This window comes from Osmerus mordax, chromosome 1 (genome assembly GCF_038355195.1).
Source record: "Osmerus mordax isolate fOsmMor3 chromosome 1, fOsmMor3.pri, whole genome shotgun sequence".
NCBI classification, from domain to species: domain Eukaryota; kingdom Metazoa; phylum Chordata; class Actinopteri; order Osmeriformes; family Osmeridae; genus Osmerus; species Osmerus mordax.
Window position 1 is genome coordinate 10,648,464 of NC_090050.1, and position 21,871 is coordinate 10,670,334.

The 21,871-nt window shown below is 46.1% G+C and overlaps 3 protein-coding genes across 7 annotated transcripts; 2 read left to right on the top strand and 1 right to left on the bottom strand.

Annotated features, from left to right (window-relative positions):
* The first annotated feature begins 22 nt into the window (after positions 1–22).
* mkrn2 (makorin, ring finger protein, 2) lies at positions 23–5,511 on the top strand. Its single transcript, XM_067242459.1, has 8 exons — positions 23–106; positions 685–813; positions 1,004–1,158; positions 1,513–1,850; positions 2,078–2,292; positions 2,555–2,665; positions 3,256–3,400; positions 3,566–5,511. Exons 1-8 carry the CDS (start codon positions 81–83, stop codon positions 3,725–3,727), a joined length of 1,281 nt encoding a protein of 426 aa, XP_067098560.1. The 5' UTR covers positions 23–80; the 3' UTR covers positions 3,728–5,511.
* On the bottom strand, positions 4,635–15,518 carry raf1b (Raf-1 proto-oncogene, serine/threonine kinase b). 4 transcript variants are annotated; one of them, XM_067242418.1, is made up of 19 exons: positions 15,428–15,518; positions 14,844–14,882; positions 12,419–12,645; positions 12,209–12,321; positions 11,942–12,044; positions 11,699–11,856; positions 11,337–11,429; positions 10,620–10,773; positions 9,884–9,997; positions 9,396–9,420; positions 9,043–9,146; positions 8,815–8,932; positions 8,582–8,666; positions 8,305–8,481; positions 8,078–8,124; positions 7,840–7,958; positions 7,573–7,704; positions 6,796–6,930; positions 4,635–6,605 (listed from the first exon to the last, which is right to left on the bottom strand). In XM_067242418.1, exons 3-19 carry the CDS (start codon positions 12,620–12,622, stop codon positions 6,465–6,467), a joined length of 2,022 nt encoding a protein of 673 aa, XP_067098519.1. In that variant the 5' UTR covers positions 12,623–12,645; positions 14,844–14,882; positions 15,428–15,518; the 3' UTR covers positions 4,635–6,464. The 4 variants fall into 4 exon arrangements, with proteins under 4 accessions (XP_067098519.1, XP_067098512.1, XP_067098526.1 ...); XM_067242411.1 differs by lacking the exon at positions 15,428–15,518 and having other exon boundaries at positions 14,844–15,067; XM_067242425.1 differs by lacking the exons at positions 14,844–14,882; positions 15,428–15,518 and adding an exon at positions 14,935–15,051.
* Positions 15,519–16,274: 756 nt separating this feature from the next.
* Positions 16,275–19,790, top strand: cnbpb (CCHC-type zinc finger, nucleic acid binding protein b). Of its 2 annotated transcripts, none has more exons than XM_067244037.1 (5): positions 16,275–16,349; positions 17,691–17,810; positions 18,428–18,493; positions 18,786–18,984; positions 19,364–19,790. In XM_067244037.1, exons 2-5 carry the CDS (start codon positions 17,714–17,716, stop codon positions 19,479–19,481), a joined length of 480 nt encoding a protein of 159 aa, XP_067100138.1. In that variant the 5' UTR covers positions 16,275–16,349; positions 17,691–17,713; the 3' UTR covers positions 19,482–19,790. The 2 variants fall into 2 exon arrangements, with proteins under 2 accessions (XP_067100138.1, XP_067100137.1); XM_067244036.1 differs by having other exon boundaries at positions 17,691–17,816; positions 19,364–19,756.
* The last annotated feature ends 2,081 nt before the right edge of the window (positions 19,791–21,871 follow it).

Genomic DNA, 21,871 nt, shown 5'->3' on the forward strand with positions numbered 1-21,871 from the left:
AGGTACCATTTCAGCTTGGACCCAAACGTGACAACAGGAACAAATAGATACTGTTGCGCCAATGTTATTTTGGGTTGAAAATGACCACGAAGCAAGTCACCTGCAGGTAGATTTTATTTTACTTTACCTATCATAATTCCGTTTCTAGAACCAGATTTTGCAAGCCAAGATTTAGCTAGCTAACCCGCTACTGTACCTAGCTAGCGTCTGTGGTTTTTGTCAGTCTCTTGAATTGCTAGCTGCACATTTGCCTTGCACTTGGTGCATGGCCATTACATTACACATTAGCTATATCTAGCGGCTCGGTACTATACAGTACTCTACCTTCTTCTGTAACTTTCGAGCAATTTCGATTGTGGTGTTAGCTGTTTAGCTAATGTAAGACAGCATTGTGATCAGCCTGACTAGCTAATGTGTTTAGGGCCATACGTTTTGGAGTGAACATTGGTAGCTACGGCTAGCTAACTTAGCTTGAAAGCTACCTAGCTAGTCTGTCCAATTTCTTTCGCAAAACGTAGCTAGCTAACTAGCTAGGCTACCGCGTTACAATACCTCGCTAGCAAACTCACATCTACCAGATCCCATTCATTTTTATAAGTTGCCGCATTTGGCCTTGGTATTAGCTTACCTGCTAGGTAGCTAACTCAAATGAATTGCTGTGCCCATTTATCACTTGTATTACAGATATTTCTTACATGGAGTATGCAGAGAAGGGAACAGGTGCATGTTCTCTCATGACTTGACTACAAGTAAACCGTCAACCATCTGCAAGTTCTATCAGAGAGGCGTTTGTGCCTATGGAGAACGTTGCAGGTAAGAGAGAACAGCACCAACTGCATATTTCAGATTTTTTCTTATCGCTCATTGTAATAATTGTGTTCATTTATTAACTGCCTTTTTCAGTGCTCTATAGACTGGCTAAAGTGTAAACCTTATTCTACAACTAATCCTGATCTACTCACAACATGCCACTGGTCGTGGTTGTGGTTGATGTTTGTTCCAGGTATGACCACATCAAGCCCTCTGGAGGGAGAGGGGGAGGTGTCCCTGCTGACCCGCCCAGCAGAAGCCCTGGTGTTGGGGCCTTTGTTCCTGGGGCAGGCCCTCCAGCAGCCACTGGGAGACATGGCAAGAAACCCCTAGTCCTGAGAGATAGAGGTAAGCTTGATAAAGGTCACTGCAACGTTGCATCCAAAAGCAAATGGGAAGGCGTGAATGTAGTTAAGCATGTTTTGTAGTTTAAAACAATTGGGTTCATAGTTCTGAATCATGGTACTTTTAGATACATTACAATCTAGACCTAGTTCAGATCATTGGAGCTGTGTCTTGAATTTTTATTACAGTAAGTTGTTAGCCACTAGGAGGAGTCATTGTCATATATGTACAGTACATTGAGTTGCATTTGCATCCAGTGTTCCATTTTGCTTATAATGATCCTTAGTCTGATCAAATAAAAAAAATACACTAACAAATTTATTCTATCCTAAACACGTCCCTTATGTCCTCTTGCAGCGCTTGGATGTGACAGCCGCATGCTGCCGTATGGAGGAGAGAGTGCAGAGGTGGTGCCGGAGGCAGAGTGCTGGGACTACCAGGACCCCAGCAGCCAGGCTAAGCCCCAGACCTACCTAGAGGCCATGCGCACTGGGCTGGAGTGCTCTGCCACCGCCGGCCCCGGGCCCTACCCTGACATGCTCCCCCAGCCGCAGCCCCAGCTGTGCCCCTACGCTGCAGCAGGCCAGTGCCACTACGGCAGCAGCTGTCCTTACCTGCACGGTGACATGTGTGACATCTGCAGGCTCCAGGTTCTGCACCCCCACGACCCGGAGCAGAGGAAAGCCCACGAGAAGGTGAGAGTCCCTCCAACACCCGTTAACGCTAAGCATCAGGGAAAATGGAACAATCAAGTGACTTCAACCAAACCATTTGCTCCTGCAGGTCTATTCAATTTATGCCGTTTTCTTTATGTATATACACTGTATATATGTATGTATTTGTGTGTATATTACCCTCCCTATTAATCCATTGAAACAATAAAACAACCTGTCTCATTTTCTGACCCCCTCCCCTCCCCCAGATGTGTATGCTGGCATTCGAGAGCGACATGGAGAAGGCGTTTGCGGCGCAGCACAGCCAGGACAAGGTGTGCAGCATCTGCATGGAGGTGGTGTACGAGAAGGCGGCGCCCTCCGAGCGTCGCTTCGGCATCCTGTCCAGCTGCTGCCACACCTACTGCCTCAGCTGCATCCGCCAGTGGCGCTGCGCCAAGCAGTTCGAGAACAAGATCATCAAGTACGGTTTGGAAAATGGGAGTGGATGGGATATGTAGTTGGACCGTTGACTCATTTTTTTTTTTTTTTTACAAATCCGTTTGTGGTCATGTCTGTCGGATTTGTAGTTGGACCGTTGACTCATTTAAAAAAATGTTTTAAAAAAAACGGTTTGTGGTCATGTCTGTTAATGGAGAGAGACAGTGCACTATATGGGACCTAGTAGAGGAGTTGGTCCGTTAACTCGGTTACCTAACAGCTCCTGTCTGTCTGTCTGTGTCCAGGTCATGTCCGGAGTGCAGAGTGGTGTCGGAGTTTGTCATCCCCAGCGTGTACTGGGTGGAAGACCAGGACGAGAAGAACAGACTCATCGAGGAGTTCAAGTCTGGAGTCAGGTCAGACCAGCGGCCCACACGGGTGTCGCACCCTTAAGAATTCTGTTCCTACTCGGTCATTATGTGCAGTGGAGCAGCTCCTCTCGTCGGACTGCTGCAGTATTAATATAACTCCTCACATAAGTCATTCGCCAGATGATGTGAAAATCTGCATGTCACTGACCAACGCACCATTGGACTGGAGATGACGGTGGCAGTCATGTGCCGAGGGGAGGGCTGTTGTCCTGTTGGTGCCCATGAGAGCCAGCCGAAATAGATAGGGAAAGGTCAGCAGCTGGGACTCTAAACTGTAGATGGTGGAGAGCCTTGGTAATCCATAACCCAACGTACACACACACACACACAAGGAAGGATACACACGCACACACAAGGAAGGATACACACACACACACGCTAAGCATCGTCCTATGAGAAGTTACCAGGGATTACACGAACCCCTTTCACGTTGTGATAGAAAATTCTTTCGATATACATCAGGCTTAGCGGCCTCACCGGTGTCAAATCAAGTGTCGACGTCTAGGAAAGATGACACGGCATGCTTCACGGGAGCTATCCAAGTGTGACGCGTCTTGTCTTCCCTCCTCATGCAGTAAGAAGCCCTGCAAGTACTTTGACCAGGGCCGGGGCACCTGTCCGTTCGGAGGGAAATGCTTCTACATGCACGCCTACCCTGACGGCACACGCGCCGAGCCGGACAAACCTCGCAAACAGCTCGGCTCCGAGGGGAACGTGCGGGTAAGGGGCTCGTCACGGTGCACCTGATGAGATTTCGAAGGTCGACGGATTCCCGTGCGAAAAGACGAGGCAGGCCAGCGCGGCCGATTCGCCGCGTTTGACCCTCACAGAGCAGCCGTTGAGCCGGCGCGAGTGAAACGTTGTTCTTCCTTCTTTTCGTTCCAGTTCCTGAACAACGTGCGCCTGTGGGACTTCATCGAGGAGCGGGAGCACCGCGCCGTGCCTCATCCGCAGCACGACGACGAGGTGAGCGAGCTGAGGGAACTCTTCATGCAGATGTCTGGACCGGGGGACGAGAGCGGGGTCCCACCCCCCACCCCTCACTGAAGCAGCCCCGCCCCGCTCCTGCCACACCATCTCCCAGCCCCGCCCAGGGCGGGTAACCTGGTCTCTGATGTCTCATGTTAAACTGCATACAACACTGGACAATAATAAAAAAAAAAAAAATATTCTCCCTTACTGTTAAAGTTACAATAGGTAATATTATTTCAGTAAAAAAAAAAAAGAACAAAAGTTTCATCTCCTGTAAAGACGTTGTGTGAGCTCATGAGGCCTTCTGAGAGTTGTTCAGCAACATAGACAGCTTTAGTGCCAGTGTAATGTCATTTTTAAATTTTGGAGCAGCCCGCTGCTTTCCAGCCAGTTATGTTACAGAAATCCTGTTCCAGCCAATTGCGTTTGGCGAGGCAGGCCTTCCTCGGCTTCATTTGTAAAACCACTGTCAATCAAACTCGAGCTGGAGGAAAGCGTGCAAGTTCAGACAAGAATTGCGGGCGCTGTCTCATATTTGAAGTAATTTTACTAGTCCCCCCGATGAAGCTGGTGATTTAAGATGTTGGTCAGTTGATTTGGTAACCTAATTGAAGTTTGTGCGCGTTTGCATGATGGTGGCGTATTCGGCAACGCAGGCAGAGTTTGCGTAATAGTGTAGTGCCTGTTGCCGGCTTGCGAGATCCAGGACATGTCCGCAACATGTTTATATACAATTCATAGACCTTTTGTTTGTTTGTTTCCGCACATAGCTCATCTAAACATCGTCACACGTGGCACTGCATGTCCTTGGGTCACGACTAAGACACCTGCCGACTTGCAACTTCATGCAGTGCCCGGTTCTCAAGAGAGCCAGATATAACCCCCACATAGATCCCTGGAATTATAGTTGGATAATGGTACCTATTGTAGCTTTAAGCCTTTCTTGTCAGATGGTTGGTTTGAGGTTTCTTCCCCCCCCCCCCCCCCCCCCCCCTCCAAATGGCATTTTTACTGTGTGGTTGTTGTGAGAGGAAAAATGGTAAATCTGTACATAGACGTATCCACAAATGGTTCCGTTAGAGAGCTCCTATATTTTCCTGAGACGCTTTAGATAACGTTTTGTCAGAGTGGAAGTCTTTTTCAGTGTGGGTTTGGGATCTTAGAAACATGACTGCTGCATTGTGGAGCAGGGCCAGTGGTGGCTGTCCAGACAAAGCTTGAGCAACTTCTGGACTAAATTGCACTTTCAGTGGATATGTTCTGTTGAAACTCCTTTTTATTCTAAGAGTTGGCTTAACCTCGGTCTGCAACACTAACCATATTGTGTACTGTATATTCAACAACACAGAAAGAAGGAAAGGTGACTTCAGTGTCATGCACCCAAATCTATCTCAGACCATTTATTTCTATGAAACATGAAATTCTGCTGTGTTTTAGAAAAGTTACATTTTTGTTGTAACTAGTTCCTTATATGAACTGTCAAGTATATAACTGTTTATGGCTGCTCACTTGAGATTTAGTGACAAAGTGACTTTTATTCTTTAATGGTATGAAATCATGCTGACCTGATCCCACATTTTGTGAGTCAATAAAAAAAGAGTAACTGCCAGAATGTCAAAGAATGATATCATTAGTGTATTATACTGTCTTGTTGAGTGACACTGGAAAGACTAGACAATAGCAGTGAGTTTTGGTGTCTATATTATGCTAAAAATGTTTCAAACAATGTATAACCTATAAATCATCCATGAGAATGTTGATTTATAATTATCCACCTTCATTTCAGTATTAATTATTTTCTTTGTTTATTCAATTACAAAAGGAGTCCATTCACACAATAAATAAAAGGTTTGACAACACCATTGAGTTTCATAGCCTCTCTATCAGGTATGACTTCACTTGATTTTATGTATCTTTTCAATTAAGTCAGTCATGATAGTATTTAGCTTTATTTTATTAAAATATGAATAAACATTTTTTCAGGTGTAAGCTTATTCAAGTACAATTATAACCCTCAGAGGCAAAAAATGACCTAAATATATGAAAATCCCTAATCATTGTAGACATGAGTCTTCTGACGCTCCCAATCTTCATCTGGTTGTAACAGACTGGCAATTACCTCATTATTAAAACCACAAACTACTACCCTGTTTGACCTCAGTTTCACCATCATTCTTGGATCTAAACAGGCAAGTAACAATCCCTATATACCTGCTTGTCAAGCTGTGTAATAAGTACTCATTTAAAATCAGTTTGAATGGTCATACATTTCATGGTGGCATTCACACCAGTGAGAAGACAAGAATAATCGCAATGGCAAAGTGTCTCTTAGTCCCGTAGGTTTTCAAACACCTGTGCCCCAGACACCATTCAGCACATGTGGTGATCATTCAGTGAATGTGGGGAAGTCTGGTCACTTTTAGCACAAATCACTCCCAAGAAAAAATACAGAGTGCAACTACACTTCATACAATATCTGTGAAGTCTCTCTCTCCTCCGGGGCAGTCTCCCTCTCCATCTCCTCCGGGGCAGTCTCTCCCGCTCCTCCTGCTCCTCCTGCTCCTCTCCTCCGGGGCAGTCTCTCCCGCTCCTCCTGCTCCTCTCCTCCGGGGCAGTCTCTCCCGCTCCTCCTGCTCCTCCTGCTCCTCTCCTCTGGGGCAGTCTCTCCCTCTCCTCTTCACTTGCATTAGGTTGGCAACGGGTGGCTGAACGTGCATACAGTTACCACCTGACGTGAGGCAGGCACGTGGTAGAATCAAAGTCGTGTTCTATTGCACCGCTCGTCTGTGCGGGCCAGTGGGTATGGCGAACCCTAGAAAACAGGCAGCCTGGAGGAGGTCAGGGTGCAGGTGGTGATGTCGGCGGTGTGAGTGGCTCTGTGCAGCGAGGGCTCGGACGTGCTGCGGTTGATCTTGGGGAGAGCGTGCTGCAGGAGCTCGATGGAGGACAGGACCTGGGAACACAGAGCCACAACAGAGGGTTCCGCTCGAGTGAAAATGTCAACACGGGAACGTAAACACAACCTTTGCCCCTAATGTCTAATCGCTCCCGCTCGCCTGCGATCGCCGTTTCACAAAACAAGTCGAGTTCATACGTTGGACGGTCTGCTGTGGGCAGGAAAAGGAGGAGCTGTGGGCGGTTACCTGAGGGAAAAGGGGTCGGTCGTCTTTGGACTTCTTGATGCAGTCGGCCACCAGCCTCTTCATGGCCTTGGGGCAGCTTTTATACAGCTTGCTGAGGTCAGGTGACAGATAGCCTCTGCCCACCATGTAGATAATCTGGGGGGAGAGTCAGTGGGGGTCAGTCACATGATGAACCAGAACCTGTGAGTTTTCTAGAACGCACCGTAATAGCCAGACCAGCCAGTAGATATGTAATGTTATATAGTCTACCCGTTCCTCAATTTAGATTTATGATATTCAAATCCCCTTAGTTATATATACAAAAAAAACAACATAGAAGCCAACTGTCTGGAACGTTCTGTGGTATCAGACATATATATATATATATATATATATATATATATATATATATATATATATATATATATCTTGTGTTGAGACTGCAGCGTGACCATCGCAGAGCCTGGCCACATCATGGGAAGCGAGCCACACTGCTGATGAGAGCCTTACTACAAACCCTGAAAAACCTCAGTCAGGGTTGTTTTTTTTTTTTAGCTTTGTTTATATATTTTTTTACTCAAATGTGACTCAATGAGCTTTCCTACGATTTTTGTCTTCACTCGAAGTTTCACTATGGTACCAGTTGAGCAGTTTAGCTTCCCAACTCTGAACCCCTGAGTTCGTTGGTACTGATAGCGCTGGCTCTTATCCATGTTCGTATTTTGCATAGATACCACCTCGCACGCACGAACAGATGTCTATTCTAGAGCGGGTCTGAGAACTGTGTGCTGTAGTTACCTGGTCTCTGCTGGCTATCATGGAGTACGGCAGCTCTCCCGTCATCAGCTCGTAGAGAACGACGCCATAGGAGTAGACGTCAGACTGGAAGCTGTACGGGTTGTTGTCCTGCATCCGGATCACCTCGGGAGACTTGGCACAGAAGAGACCCCGAGCCACTCACTATGACCATCGCGTCAATAAAGTCGAGTCCCTATGTTCAGGTCTTCGTGTATGAAGCGATGAGGGACGTTTAGTGAGAGCGTGGAAGGGACACGTTGAGCTTACCATCCAGAGGATAGATCCTGAGGGCTGTTCCACCTGGAGGGAGCCGCTCCACCTGGCCTTGACTGTAGCCAGGCCGAAGTCCCCGATTTTCACAGTCAAACCCTCGTGGAGAAAGATGTCTGAAGCCAAGTCAAGGGGAGATCGGTGTGGAGTTGCACGGTTTCTGCTACTCAAAAAGTGTGTTATGTCTGAGTGGTTGGTAAGTGTGAACTACATCCATCTCTCTTGCAAAGGATACTGTTGGATTTCATGTCCCGGTGAATTATATTCTTAGCGTGTAAATAACTGCAAGAGATAAGGGGAAGGTGACAGTTGATATACGTGACAATTATTGTCATTACTGGTCTATATGCAGATCCTGAGCCATGGAGACAGGCTTATGTCTGGGAAAGTAGCTGACATAAGCCTGGCTTATTCAGTAAACTCGCTTCATGGAACAGGCCCCAGGCTGAACAAGACGCTTACTCCATGCCCTGAGCCGTCTGCCTGGCGACGTCGATGAGGCTGAACATCTGGAGGTTGGTCTCCTGAACATGGAGGTGGTTGTAGAGGCTGCTTCCATCGCACCACTGGGTCACGATGGCCAGGTTGTCTTTGGTCATGTAGCCCATGAACAACAGGATGTTGACGTGTCTGGTCTTCCTGTTGCGCGGGAGGAAAACGGAGATGGAGCCATGTTCTCTGCACCACCCGAGCGGCCCTTTCCCGTTTGCTCTTGGCGTGGCGCCCGCTCTCGTCTTACCTGAGGACGGCCACCTCGTTACGGAAGGCCTGGAACTGTTCCGGGGTCGGATCTGTCACCTTGAGGATCTTCACTGCCACGTCCCCTGAGAAGGAAATTCACAGTTGAAAGATCTAGGAGATGCTGAATGCGGCCAAGAGTCTAACGAGTCAAGCAGGAAAGCGCTTTCAAAGTCACAGTCAACACGTGGTTTGCGGAACAAAAGGTTTATAAACATGGTCACTAATACTCACCATGCCATTTCCCTTTGTAGACAGTTCCAAAGGACCCTGAGCCAATTCTAGAATGTAGCACCACCTCGCTGGCCTCAATCTCCCAGTAGTAACTCGAGTCTCTTTTGTCTCTGGGGCGCTGGGGGGGTCAACAGACTTCTATAAATGGCTTGATACATACCCAATAGAACTGAAATGAAAATGTCAAAGATCAAGGAGTCTGTGCTGTGTGTGATCTCTAAATCCTACTATTCTGTTTTTCTCCTGAGAGTTGGAAGAGATGGCTCTCTCCCTGTGCATGGGGGTTGGGACTTTCAGCTGAGACCAGCCTGGACTTAGGTCTGGAGGGCTCTCTGTACATGGAGACAGAAAGAGAGAACACTGCTTGTTATACTTATCCATTCACATATATAGGTCTCATCACAACACCTAGTTCTAAACGTACTGTAATTCGCTCTGGATAAGAGCGTCTGCTAAATTACTAAATGTAAATGGACATCAAGTCATACACTCTCCATGTAAAATACGCTTAACTTGGCGAATAGGTATCAAGATAAGAACTGCAACAAAAAAAATTTAACAGGTACAACTAGATTCCTTACCAGATTCGTGACTTCTTAAGGCATCCTAAAAACAGCAAGGGAAAAGAGAGACGTTTGAATCCCGCATATAACATTTCTCTAGATCTTCTGACAAAATCTGCTATGACAACAAGTTTGAAGGAATGCCAATTTTGTTAGCCACAACAGTAATCTGGGGTTAGTGGGAGTTTACTTACACCCTTGCAATCCGTTCTACCCCTAAGAGTAGATAATCTGAAATCATCCTGGAATGGAGTTGTGTTGCAACTCAGCCTCACTTACAAGCAGGTGGAGGCGGCCATTTTACAGCAAACATTTTAGCCCATGGTGACACGGTAAAAGCAGTCCTTTGATAGGCTGACAGGAGTCATGCACATATCAAAATAACCATGGGTCATGAACCAATGAGGAGGTACAAACTTGGCCAGGGTATCATTACATCAAGGTAGCCATGAAAGCAGTTATCCTGAGTCTGTGACTAAGCCAGGCTAGAGATTGTTACTTCTAACCTTGTCTCTGGTGGCGTCATTTAAAGGGCTGGAGAAGCGAACAGTACCTACTCTCCTCTTCAGGCCAAGCCTTCGGCAACAGGTGCTGGCAGCGGGAGGAGGCAGGCTATCTAGCTACACCCCGTGACACCACAACAAAAGTAGGGAGGTGAAGAAAAGGAGGAACAGACAGTACAAAAACAAAGAAAAAAAGACAGGGAGGAGACCTACTTGGGAGACTAGTACACCCAATACAATTATCGAATCATTAACATCATCACAGAACAGAGGGGAGGAAGAAGGGGGGGGGGGGGGGGGGGGAGGCAGGACATGCCATGAGAAGCTGAAAGGCCCTGCCAGCTTAATGTTTACAACCTAGTGAGGTCAGCAGACACAGTAGTTAGTGTCTCACACACTGGAGTGTGTAAAAATAGCCAGATCTGCTTTCATGTTACGGCTATTTTGAGTTTGCATAAGAGAGCTGCAGAATGACACAGTGTGTGTGTGGGGGGGGGGGGGGGGGGGGGGAGGACCTTTGACTGAGCAGCTAGATCAGACAGGGAGAAGGAACCCCACCAGAACTTTCCGCCGACCAGTTCACTACTGCTTTAGCTTCTGCCCATTAAGCTTCCCCGGGCAACAACAACAGCAAAAATCCACACATGGCACGGCAAACAGAAAAAAATGATTTCAAATGAGTTTGAATGCTGCCGAGCTGTGTTTGGCCCAGCCGTTGGCCGCAGGCGTCTGCCGTTACCTCGTACATGCTGGTATCCAGCGGCAGGGCGGTGCTGACCATGTGGACGTTAGGGGTGGAGGTGGACCTCTGTCTGGGGGAGAGGGCTCCATCAGGGGGCGGACATGGGGCGATGTAGTTGAAGGCGTGTGGTGTGGAGTGTCTGTGATAGGAGCTGAGAGAGACAGGGGAATGAACAACACTGATCCGGTCATATTACCTTCCTTGACATACACTTTCCAGTTAGTTTGACCACATCCTTTGTGTCTAAGCTTGCTTGCTAAAATGTATGGTTTGTTATGCAGAAGCCCATGTTGTGAAATGAAAAGAACGTCATGAGTTTGGATCATGAGCCAAACTTTGCAGCGTCCACAGAGGGCAGAGTGCTCCCCTCTCCGGACTAGTCTGTTGTTTGAGGAGCACACCCCTGAGAAATACTACATGTCTGTGCTGCTGCTGTCCGAAGCCCCTGTGATTGGCTGGCTGGTCTGTTGTTGTGGCCATCTGTGGATCTGCCACAGGAACAACCCACATGGAGAAGTACTCTCCGTTCCAGAGTTAACCCTCTCTTAGGACACCTGACTGACAATCGCATAGACTGCCACAATAGTTACTTAGCATGCTTTAGGACCTCCCTTAGCGTAGTGCTGGTACAACAAAAGATGTTGATGGCATATGGAGAAGCAAAAGGCTCATTTATCTTTAATGAGATACTCAGGTACAGTGAGGGTACAGTACCTGACAGGAAATTTGGAGAGAGAGTCGCGCATGCGCCGTGACGTGAGGGGAGGAAGAGAAGGAGCACCACCTTCACCAGGGCTTGGGAACAGGCTGGGGGGGGGAAGAAGATCACAACAGATGGGACGTAGCCCTTGCTGAAAATTGCAAGTTGAAAATCAACCCGCCAAGTTTGCCTTTGGGCCCGGTAATAGGTCGCTCACGTTATCAAAGAATGGCCCTTTTGTTCTAAGCCCTGACCGCCCATTTTTTTTCTCTCTCATTGATAAGAATGATAAGTATCATTACAGCAGAGGTAAGAGTCTGTATGCAAATCGTTCAGACAATGCAGAAGAGCTATTGTGGCGCGCAGACGGCCTTACAGAAGCTGTCGGATGTTGCTCCAGTCCACGCACATGGTTGGGACCTTGGTGCTGCAGTGCTCGTGGAATTTGTAGCCACAAGTTTGGCAACGGAAACCGTTCAAGAGAAACTTCTGGCATATGTCACAGAAAGCCAGCTTCAGAAATGTTTTCCGTACCTGCAACAACACCATCTGTTCCATTATCGCAGTCACATGAGAGTATATGGTCCAACAACAAAAAAACTGTTTCTGGAGCACTCACAAAGTTATGCGTAGTCAGAGGAACATGGTCCAACACTTCCACCAGAAGCTCTTCCCCGATCAGTGACGCAGCATCTGTGTTCCAATCCATTCTAGATTTTCTGCTACATATGACATGGGAGGTGACAGAGAAAGTCAAATGTGGGCAAAGCTTAGGAGACAAACAATACCAGTTCAAGAGTGTTCTGAGCAAATGAAAGACAACTGTCCTAATATCTCGTCTACTGCATCCTCAGGTTAAGGCAGCAACACGTTCTCCGTGGCTTACCTTCTCAGACCAGGATGGAGCCTGAAGACAGCGCAGCACTCGGGCTGAAGCCCCCGTACCTTCAGGGCTTTGATTAGGCAGTTGTGCAGAGTCATACCTGGCCGAGCGTTCACCTGGGGGGGGGGGAACAGGCACCACATTCATTTCCCCTGATGTGCACCAAAACGCACTCATTCGGGGGTTGAAATGTCCTTCCTCGGACCAGCTTACCACGGTGCGTTGCTTGTTAGGCAGGTAAACTCGGATGGTGCTGCTCGTCTTGGAGGCGTCTGGGATCTTCCCATCCTCCGATGAGCGCCGCTGATATGGGAAGCCTTTCATGATGGTGGGGGACAGGCCAGCGTCATCAAACACAGAGTCCTTCAATCCAAAGCCATTGCTGAGTGTCTTCCAGGCACCTTGAATGTGCTCCATTGGTACACGCAAGCTTCAGTGATCTTGGAAGATACAAGAACACAAATGAAAACATATTTTCAACATTTCCTTTCAAGTCTGGCTAGGTTCACCGAGTGAGGCCAACACCTAAGGGCAAGTTAAAGGGGAAGGACTGCAATTGTAGGGTTACCCTGACTACTGCAGAACATTTACATGAGGTGGAGCACAATGAGGCCACCAGCAGCTGTGTGACAGACCAACTCCAGGTTGGTCACCAGCGTACATTGAGGCTAGGGTTAGTAGATCTGGGGTTAGGGCGGGTCAGACTGGCCCGGGAAAGTGCTGGCTCTCATGTTATCACAGCTGTGTTGAGGCCTACCATCAATTCTTAGCCCCCCCCCTGCAAGAACTGACAGACATGGATCAGTGTGTCAACATGCTGGGGACTTACTGCTGATGTCCTGTATTCGTCACACACACACACGCCAGTGGTTGTGCACTCAAATGCACACAACAACTGGTTTTTCACACACACCTCCCCACGTGTCCAGCAGCCCCACGGCACTACACAGTCCACAGCAGTGCTGTGTGATCACAGAGGCTGTGAGCGGGAGGTTTCTCCTGTCAAAACCTGACGTTCAGGTCTGTGAACTTGTAAAGGGCACAGCTAATCACACAAGGGATCATTCGCACACTCGGCGTGCAAAGAGAATGAGGAATGACATTCTTTGAATACAGTCATGTCATTCCACTTACTGAGGGTAGGTACACACTAAATGTGTGGTGGTTCTAATCAGTCTTTATTCAGTGCAAGTTATGCAAATTCAACTCTGGGCTGAGCTGTCCTGCCCCAGCCTAGTAACATACATACCACATTTTCTGGATAGCACTGGAAAAAGCTATTTGACGTCCTACACTGGTCTAAGTTGGAACGCTTGTGCAAGAAAGGTTGAAAATAATAAATCTCTATCCATTTCAATGCATTGACAGTCTTTATCGCATGTCCCACCCTCCTATAGAACTATGCTGCCTAAACACTTATTATTGCCATGACTTGCAAAAGTTCAGCTGGTAACACAAGTGCTCACCCTGAGTTTTCAGGATGCAAACCAGCTCAGCAACTCTTTCTGACTGCATGAGATACAGGCAATATGCCAATGCTTTACTCTGCAATGTTAGCTCAACTTCCTCACTGGTCAATGTGAGCAACAAGGCCCGAAGAAAACCTCTTGTCTCATGCACTTAGGTCAAAAACTATTGTCAGCTTTTTTATCTTCCAGCTAAAAACATGAAAGGAGTATGGTTGAAACATTGTAATGCAGGTTATTTAAATGCACTCTGCGCTTAATGCACTGAAATACTAATTGACTACAATAAAACTCTATAGAGCACAGATGCATGATTTAAAATGAATGGGCAAATGTCTTAACTAGATTTTTAGGCTACTTGTATGAGTTAAGACCAGGCAAGCTACTTCTGGCATTTAGGTGTCACCAACATGGTTATGAGGAAATTGCTGAGGTATATGAGGTTCTTTCCTAATGGTGGCTATTGCAACTTACCTAAATATCGCCATCCGCGAGTTTGCTTACAGAGTAAATACCCCCATAACATCATCTCCATGTCGACTCGCAAGCAAACATGGCCATGACTCTTAATGTCAAGAAGACTACAAAAAAACGGAGCTAAGTGCTGGTCAACCCTGAGGACAAACTGTAACCTGACTGCATTGTGGAGTCTACTGTGCATGATTAGATGCTGTTTAAGGGATTATGATTATGATGAATGATCCAAGGATCTATCACTCAAATCGTACTTATAACAATCAACGTAGACATAATTAAACCCCAAAAGTCCGAAACTTCAAGCTATTACCTAAACGAATTGCGTTTCACTTCGTTTCTGAGCATGTAGGCTATGTTGCACGCTCAATGTGTTATTGTATACATTGAACACCCAGCTAGCTGCTAATTATTAAACCATAAAAAGGGGTTGAATAAAGCATTGTTCAATAAACTTTAGCAAAGGACGTTGTTTACAAACACTTGTGAGTCAAAGATTGTTGCAAGACCCCTGGAGTGTTGTGAGCCTAGCCTACAACAGGCTACTAAACTCAAAAGGACAATGCGCACGAGTCAAATTAAACAAAGCAAGTTTGTTACTGGGATTCACCATATAATCTTAATTGTTGTCCGTAACTCCTTGTGACAATTAAATGTTTGAAAACCACAACATGCATCGGAAACTGTATCCTACTCACCAAAGAAAGTTAGGAGATTGTACTCCGCCATGGCTATCACTGTGGAAGAAGTAGCGCGTTGGTTAGTGACATCATCATTGGAAATACACACCAGAAAAGCAGCGGCGTCCCGTTTTCCGTTGCCAAGGGAATGTCACGAAAAAGATATTCAGCGGGGTAGTGTAGCTACTTCTTGTACCATTTAAAACGTTTAACTCTTGATAGCGGTTTGTCACAAACGGTGCATGCAAGAGCAATAATTGTTCATATGAAGGCTACCTATTACATTACCAACCCAACATGACACCGAAAACCTGTTACACATAGGCCTACCTTGTGCATAGTGCATACGTAAGCAATAAAACTCACTTGCGTGGCAACTTGCGTTATAACTCACTTGCGCCGCAACTTATATAGGCTAATCGCACACTTCCCGCCAGATACTCTAGGCCTATATATTTCCTTGTTTATTCCGCTATTAAAACACAAGCACCAATGACCACTTCAAAAATATGCTGATGCACTGACTTCCTTCAAGGGTTGATTGTGAAAGGAGGGATTTCTGATAAAGACACCGTTTCTGAGACGTGTTTTGGTGGCCTTACCATTGCGAGTTGCAAGTTGAGGCTTCTACCATATTGAAATATATTACAGAAAAAAGCTTTAGTGACACTGTAACCAGGATATTTTGAGCACACTTCGAGGTCGAGCCGGGTAGCCTACAATATGAAGGTGTTCACCTACATTCACGCCCACTTTATTGAAACGTGATCTTGATGAGGCTGATTTGATAACAAGTCCACATTGTTAAAACAGCATAAAAAATGTGTGGTCACTACAGTCCTTAGACTAGTTATATGATAATCATCGTTCATTAATATTGTATCGATTAAGACATTTTTAAGTGAAAAATTCATAATGCCGTAACAAACTTAAACAAATAGCGCCATCCAATGGTAAATATGAAACGTGCTCATTACATGTGGGTTGACCAAAGGCTATCCATCTATTTATGTTATTTTATGTGTAGAATCTGGGGGGTAGTAATCGGTCCCGTAGGACAACCAGAGCAGCCTACTTGTATGTGATCGTTTAATGCTTTTGACAAAAATCACTTGCTACGGGGAGTAGCCTTCAACAACTGATCTTGGACGAGTCTTCCTTTTCTTGTGCCAAACATACAATCGGTGCATGACGATAGAACTCTGATCCAAGACCAGCACATTGTTGAAACAATCTTTATAATCCCCGAACACGGTCTCCTGAAAGTCCTCGAAAATCCTGAAAATTCGAAAACTTTTGCCATAATTTTTATTCTATTCCATTATCTTAATCTAGTAGTGGATGTGAGATGGAGTTTCATATCGTTAACGGAGGTCTTCCATCAACACACCTTCGCTGATTTTCTATAGGAGCGCGCCGTGTGCAAAGGATACTCCACGATCAGGAGGGAGGTGCGCAAACCGCGTGTGGCGCAGAGGAGAGAGGAGGGATCGAAAACAAACAGCAGCGAGTCACGTAGTCGAGGTGAGTCTCAGTTGTTAGCGTAAAATGTGGACAAAAATGACATTTACAAAGTGCACCATTAACTGAGATTTGACAAAGACACCCGTAGTGTTTCAAAAATATAAATGAAATGTCCCCAAACTAAGGGGTACGCTGTGTATTTCGTTTGGAAGGGATGCTAGTCAGCCTAGCTAGCTGGGCTACACCAATTCTGACAGCGCAGTTTGGCCTACTGCGTCAGTCCCGCGCGGGGAAGTCGACGGGTTTAATTGTTCCATGTTGTGTGAACCGTATGTGTGCATCAACGTCCGTTGATGTGTGCGCCTTGATACCCTACAGTTGTATATTCTTTATACACATTGACCAAAGGGGTCACAACTAGCATTGGAAAGGTCTGTAGTTGCTCATGAGGCCGCATGCATGGGTGGGCGGGCGCTGCGAGATCGTTCGAACATTATTTATCTGCACAGGGACCCTCTGCATTGTGGGCTATCCCAAAGTGTATCTCGGGGACTTCAGACAACACATTGGTCCACAGTGAAATTGTGTGGCTCATCATATCCACAGCCAGCTAGCAAAGTGTATTTGTGCACTTTCATAGTAGGGTTATTCCCAATATCATGTCCAGGTCAATATCAACATCGTGCATGTTGTCTGGCATTACTGTACCCATCATAAACATTGTCATTCAGATAGCTGTAACGCCATATTAGTTAATAACTATGCAATTAATGCTGTATAGTGTAGTTGGCTTGTAAGTTACACTATTGATTATTTAGTGATCAATTGATGATCATTTAATTAACTAATGCGTATCGTTCGCAAGCTGTATTTGTATGTGCTGTGGGATTTGTGGAATCCGGATTTAGCTTGCTCCTGTAGTAGCAAAATACGAGGTCCCATCTGTTGTGGTGTTGTCAAGGGGGCTACAGTAGGCTTGTAGCCAACGCTATACTACTCGGTCATCTTCATTGTCTACTAAAACAAATGAAATGTGTACAAGTGTTACTAGCTACATGCTTGACTTCATTATGGCCAAATACTTGGCAATGCACACGTTGTATTGGTACCAGATTCACTGTGTACTGGGATATAGATGCTCTCGTACCTGTTTGTACAGGCTCCTACATATCTAGCACTTAAATCTTATCAGGGAAGTATAGACCTATCTGTGTTCTTGGTACAGATTATTCCAGTGTCATTATTAGTGTATATGGGATACATTTCCTCTAGCATTTTCTCCCCAGGGGGCTGGTCTTGTTAGTTTATCTACCAATACCCTAAGGGGATGTTCATTAGATGCAAGATGTGATTGTGTTCTTGCTGGTCCTAACTCTGCGTTTGTGTGCTTTGTCACTCCAGGTCGTAGGGTACTGCTAGTGGAGATGAGTAGCAATGAGTGTTTTGGATGCGGCCGTTCTGGCCACTGGATCAAGAACTGTCCCAACGCGGGACGGGGACGAGGCAAGGGCCGTGGCAGAGGTAAAGGTAATATCCCGACCAACACCTTACCTTCTGTTCCTTCTGTGGCAGCTGGTCAGTAAAAGCAGTAAAGTTCCCCACAAGTCGAGGTTTGTAAGTAGGCTGTAAGGCATCTTACTCTGAGACCAGGATTAAACGGAATTCCTGCTGTCCCTTTCAGTGTTCATCGGGAGTGTGACACACACACATGGCACCAGTGGATAAGGATGGGTTGACCCATTTGTCTTTTGAATCAATCTGTGGTCTAATGTCATGCATAAATAAATAATAAAAATAATAAATTATTATTATAATAATTATTATAATAATAATGATATTATAATTATTATAATTATTATAATAACAATACATCTATGTAATGGAGTCCTTGCTAGTACGTCTTCACCGTCAGATGTCCTTGTCTCTGTTTCATGCAAATGGTGGAAGAAAGCTTATGCAAATGCCGTCCTCGAAATACAACTTTGCGCGGAGGCCGTGAGGGCCCGTGTTATTTTATTTTCTTGATGAAAGGGAAGGGGTGCTTTCACCACCACTGCCACTAATCAGACGCAATGTATTTTTCTGATCGTGTTGATTTTTCTGATCATGTTGTTGATTGACACGTGTCCAACCCTCAGATCTGTTTTGCTATCGCTGCGGAGAGCCAGGTCACGTTGCCAGGGACTGTGAAAGGACTGAGGATGGTGAGGACACTGCTGTTCCTTTTGTTGTCATATAAAGTTTGAACCCACCTCAGCAGATGTACCTCAGGACAATGAGGACATACACACCCCTGTGTCACACTCACAAACGTTTAAGGTGAAGAAAACTCATTTTGTTTGGCATGTGTTCCTGATGAGCGGGAACCTGTGTGCAAAACACGACGAGCGCCGCGGTCACGCACGCCGTTTTTTTTACGAGTGAAGAGTGGCATTTACAAAAAACATCCTGACATGTTTACCGACTTCAAGTGACGTCTTCCTCTTCCCGCTCCAGCGTGCTACAACTGCGGCCGAGGAGGCCACATCTCCAGGGAGTGCAAGGAGCCCAAGAAGGAGCGGGAGCAGGTGTGCTACACCTGCGGCAAGGCGGGCCACGTGGCTCGGGACTGCGACCACGCCAACGAGCAGAAGTGCTACTCCTGCGGAGGCTTCGGTCACATCCAGAAAGGCTGTGAGAAGGTCAAGTGCTACAGGTGAGCGAGCACGCAGGGACTCGACGCTCTCTCCCGTTGCGCTGCTGTTTGAGCCCAGTGTAAGACTGTCTAACTTGCCGCCCTCTGGTTGGTCCAGATCAATCAGAAAGGCAGAGTTGATAGTGAACACTCACACCAAAGAGGATGCTTGAGACTCTCGGAGGGCATGTAGATTCCTTTTTTTCTGTTTTAAACTTCTATTGGAGTGGACTGAAGATGTGGTGCATAATTAGTACAACCACCCACATTTCTTGTACAGCCTCTCGCTACGAAACCGGTTTTACAAGCAGGTTTTGGATTCAGTCGTGTTAAATAGCTGGGCTTGTAAAGGTGTGCATACCTTGTCTCTTAAACCGTCCTTTTTAATTTCCCCCTCCAGGTGTGGCGAGATCGGGCATGTTGCCGTGCACTGCAGCAAGGCGAGCGAAGTCAACTGTTACAACTGTGGCAAATCTGGCCACTTGGCAAAAGAATGCACCATCGAGGCCACAGCTTAATCTGTCTCTCTTGTTAAGCCCCTCCTCTTTCTGATTGATGGTTGTATTATTTTCTCTGAATCCTCCTCACTGGCCCAGGGTTGGCAGACAGAGGCTAGTTCCAGGCCGTTGTGCTCTTGACATGTTAAAGGAGGAAAGGGGTGGACAAAAGAAATCCACTTTCTGCATTTAATACAAAAAGTTTATGTTTAGTTTGGTAGAGGTGTAATGTATAACGCTTTGTAAAAGAACCCCTTTTCATGCCACTGGTGAACAGGGATGAGTAAGTTGAGTGGAAGTGACATGTCAGGTAGCCCCCTGCCCCCCCCCCCCCCCCCCCCAGGCTCAGGTCAATGAGCTTGTTGGTGAGAGTGGGGGCTATGGGGGGTGGAAAAAAAACAAAAAACACGAAGTGCAATCTTCCGCAAGTTTTGATTTACTTTGTTTTTGTTTTTACTGAACACAAATGAGTTGGTCTGAGAGTGAATGAACTGAGGAGACAGCAGCAGCACAGTGTGATCCATCCAGGCCCCACCAGCAGCACGCAGCAGTGGGTGTCAGCAGTCATGATATGGTGTATGAATAAGGTCATAACATATTAAAAGACAAGTGAAAAGAAGAATTGATATTAAATCATTCAAAGTGCATTTTGTTTTTGTACAGTGTCAGCCGTTGAATGTCCAAGGCGGCTCTCATTAAAACCCTTTGTTTCGATCCCAATATCGCAAAGTAGCTAAGGTAATTTTAATCAAGAAGGAAGTAGAACTAAAAGACAAAGAAAAGCTAAAAAAAATAGTTTGAGAAAAGGAGAATGTTTTCACAAAAATCAAAATGTTATTTTTGTACAATATATCACTTAGACTACTGTAAAAAAAGAAGAAAAAAAAGAAAAAATATCATTTGCTTGTACTCAGTTTTTAAGTCGGAGGGTAAATGCAAGTCCTAGAACATAGAAATGTAATTTTAACCTATCAATAAATCTGGAGGAGGAAGGGGAGTTGGACTGAGTTTATTTTGTGCGTCTTCTTTTGGATTGACTATATTTGTGACAATACAACACAACTACACATAATCAACAGCTGAAGTGTGCCATTTTTTATATTGAATTATATCTTGGGAAATACATTTGGGGTTTTGTGAACGGTTTCATCCTGATTTGTAGTGTAGCCTGTCAAGACTTTTGAATTGTTGAGACCCTTCTCTATTGAACATAGGCTGCTTATCTTAAGTCAACCAAGAGAGAGCTTGTCTGCGATGTGTGTAAGAATTGCAGCTGTGCCAAGTTAGAATCAGGGGGTTCTGTCCCTGTAAATGGAGGATAATTTTCAGTGCCAGGGAATCCATATCCATCAAATCCAATATGGATTCAGCTTGAAAAGTTATTTTGTTGATAAACTATCCTACTCAAGCAGAGGTGAAACAAAAGTGTAATATATACTTTATGTAATGTATACTGGAGTTGTTTTCCACGAGATGGCAGTACAATAGGAGAGGCCCCTAATGTAACTAGAGCTCTCATTACCAGCGCATCATCAGTGCAGTGTCTGTTGTAGAGTGAGGCTGTGTCCATAATGAACCCCATGCCCCTGCTTCCTTTGAGACACTTGTGTAGACATGAGAAGGCTATGTACGGTAGTAAACAACAGGGTAGCTCACATTACACACTCATGGACTATATGGGACTCATACTTACCCAAGCATTTACACGTCAACATACTTCACGAGGGAGCAGAGGGAAGGTTGGTTTTATAGTACCTCTGGATGGGGATCTAGCCTCACTCATCACTTCCCAGTGAGCCAATAGCCTCCCACCGCCACTGTCTGACTCAACCCCTCTCAGCTCACTGAAGGATAATTACACAGAGCTCAGGTAAGAGGCTATCGCAGAGTAATCTATACAACAGAATGCTTGATACCTTAACGCGAGTATAAGTCTTTTTCTCAATTTCCTGAAGTTGAAAATATGTGTTTCATCCCATATGTGTCACCTGTTTTTGTGCATCCTCCACTCAGATCCAGGATCATGTCCATTCAGACACCCTCAGAGTCTGACCCGACGGACGATGACTGCCTACCGAAGAGAGCGGGGACACGCGGGAGCCTTCCTCTTGAGGCAGAGGAAGATATTGGGGACAGGTTCGGCATGAGCTCAGTGAGCCCCTGCCCAAAGCAGGAGCCCTCCCTGGGCAGGCTCACCTCAGACAGCCCCTCTGGAGAGGAGAGCAAGCCGTGTGTGCTGAGCCTCTCCCAGGACAGCCTCAGTAACATGGTCCTTCACACCTCACCAACACTGGAGTCCATCAAAGAGCTGGACGAAGGTGAGGAGCTGAGCTCTGGACGACGCAGCCCCGGAGATGGAGAGGTGAGGGCCAAAGGCAGGGATGCAAACAGTGACTTACCTGACTTTGACC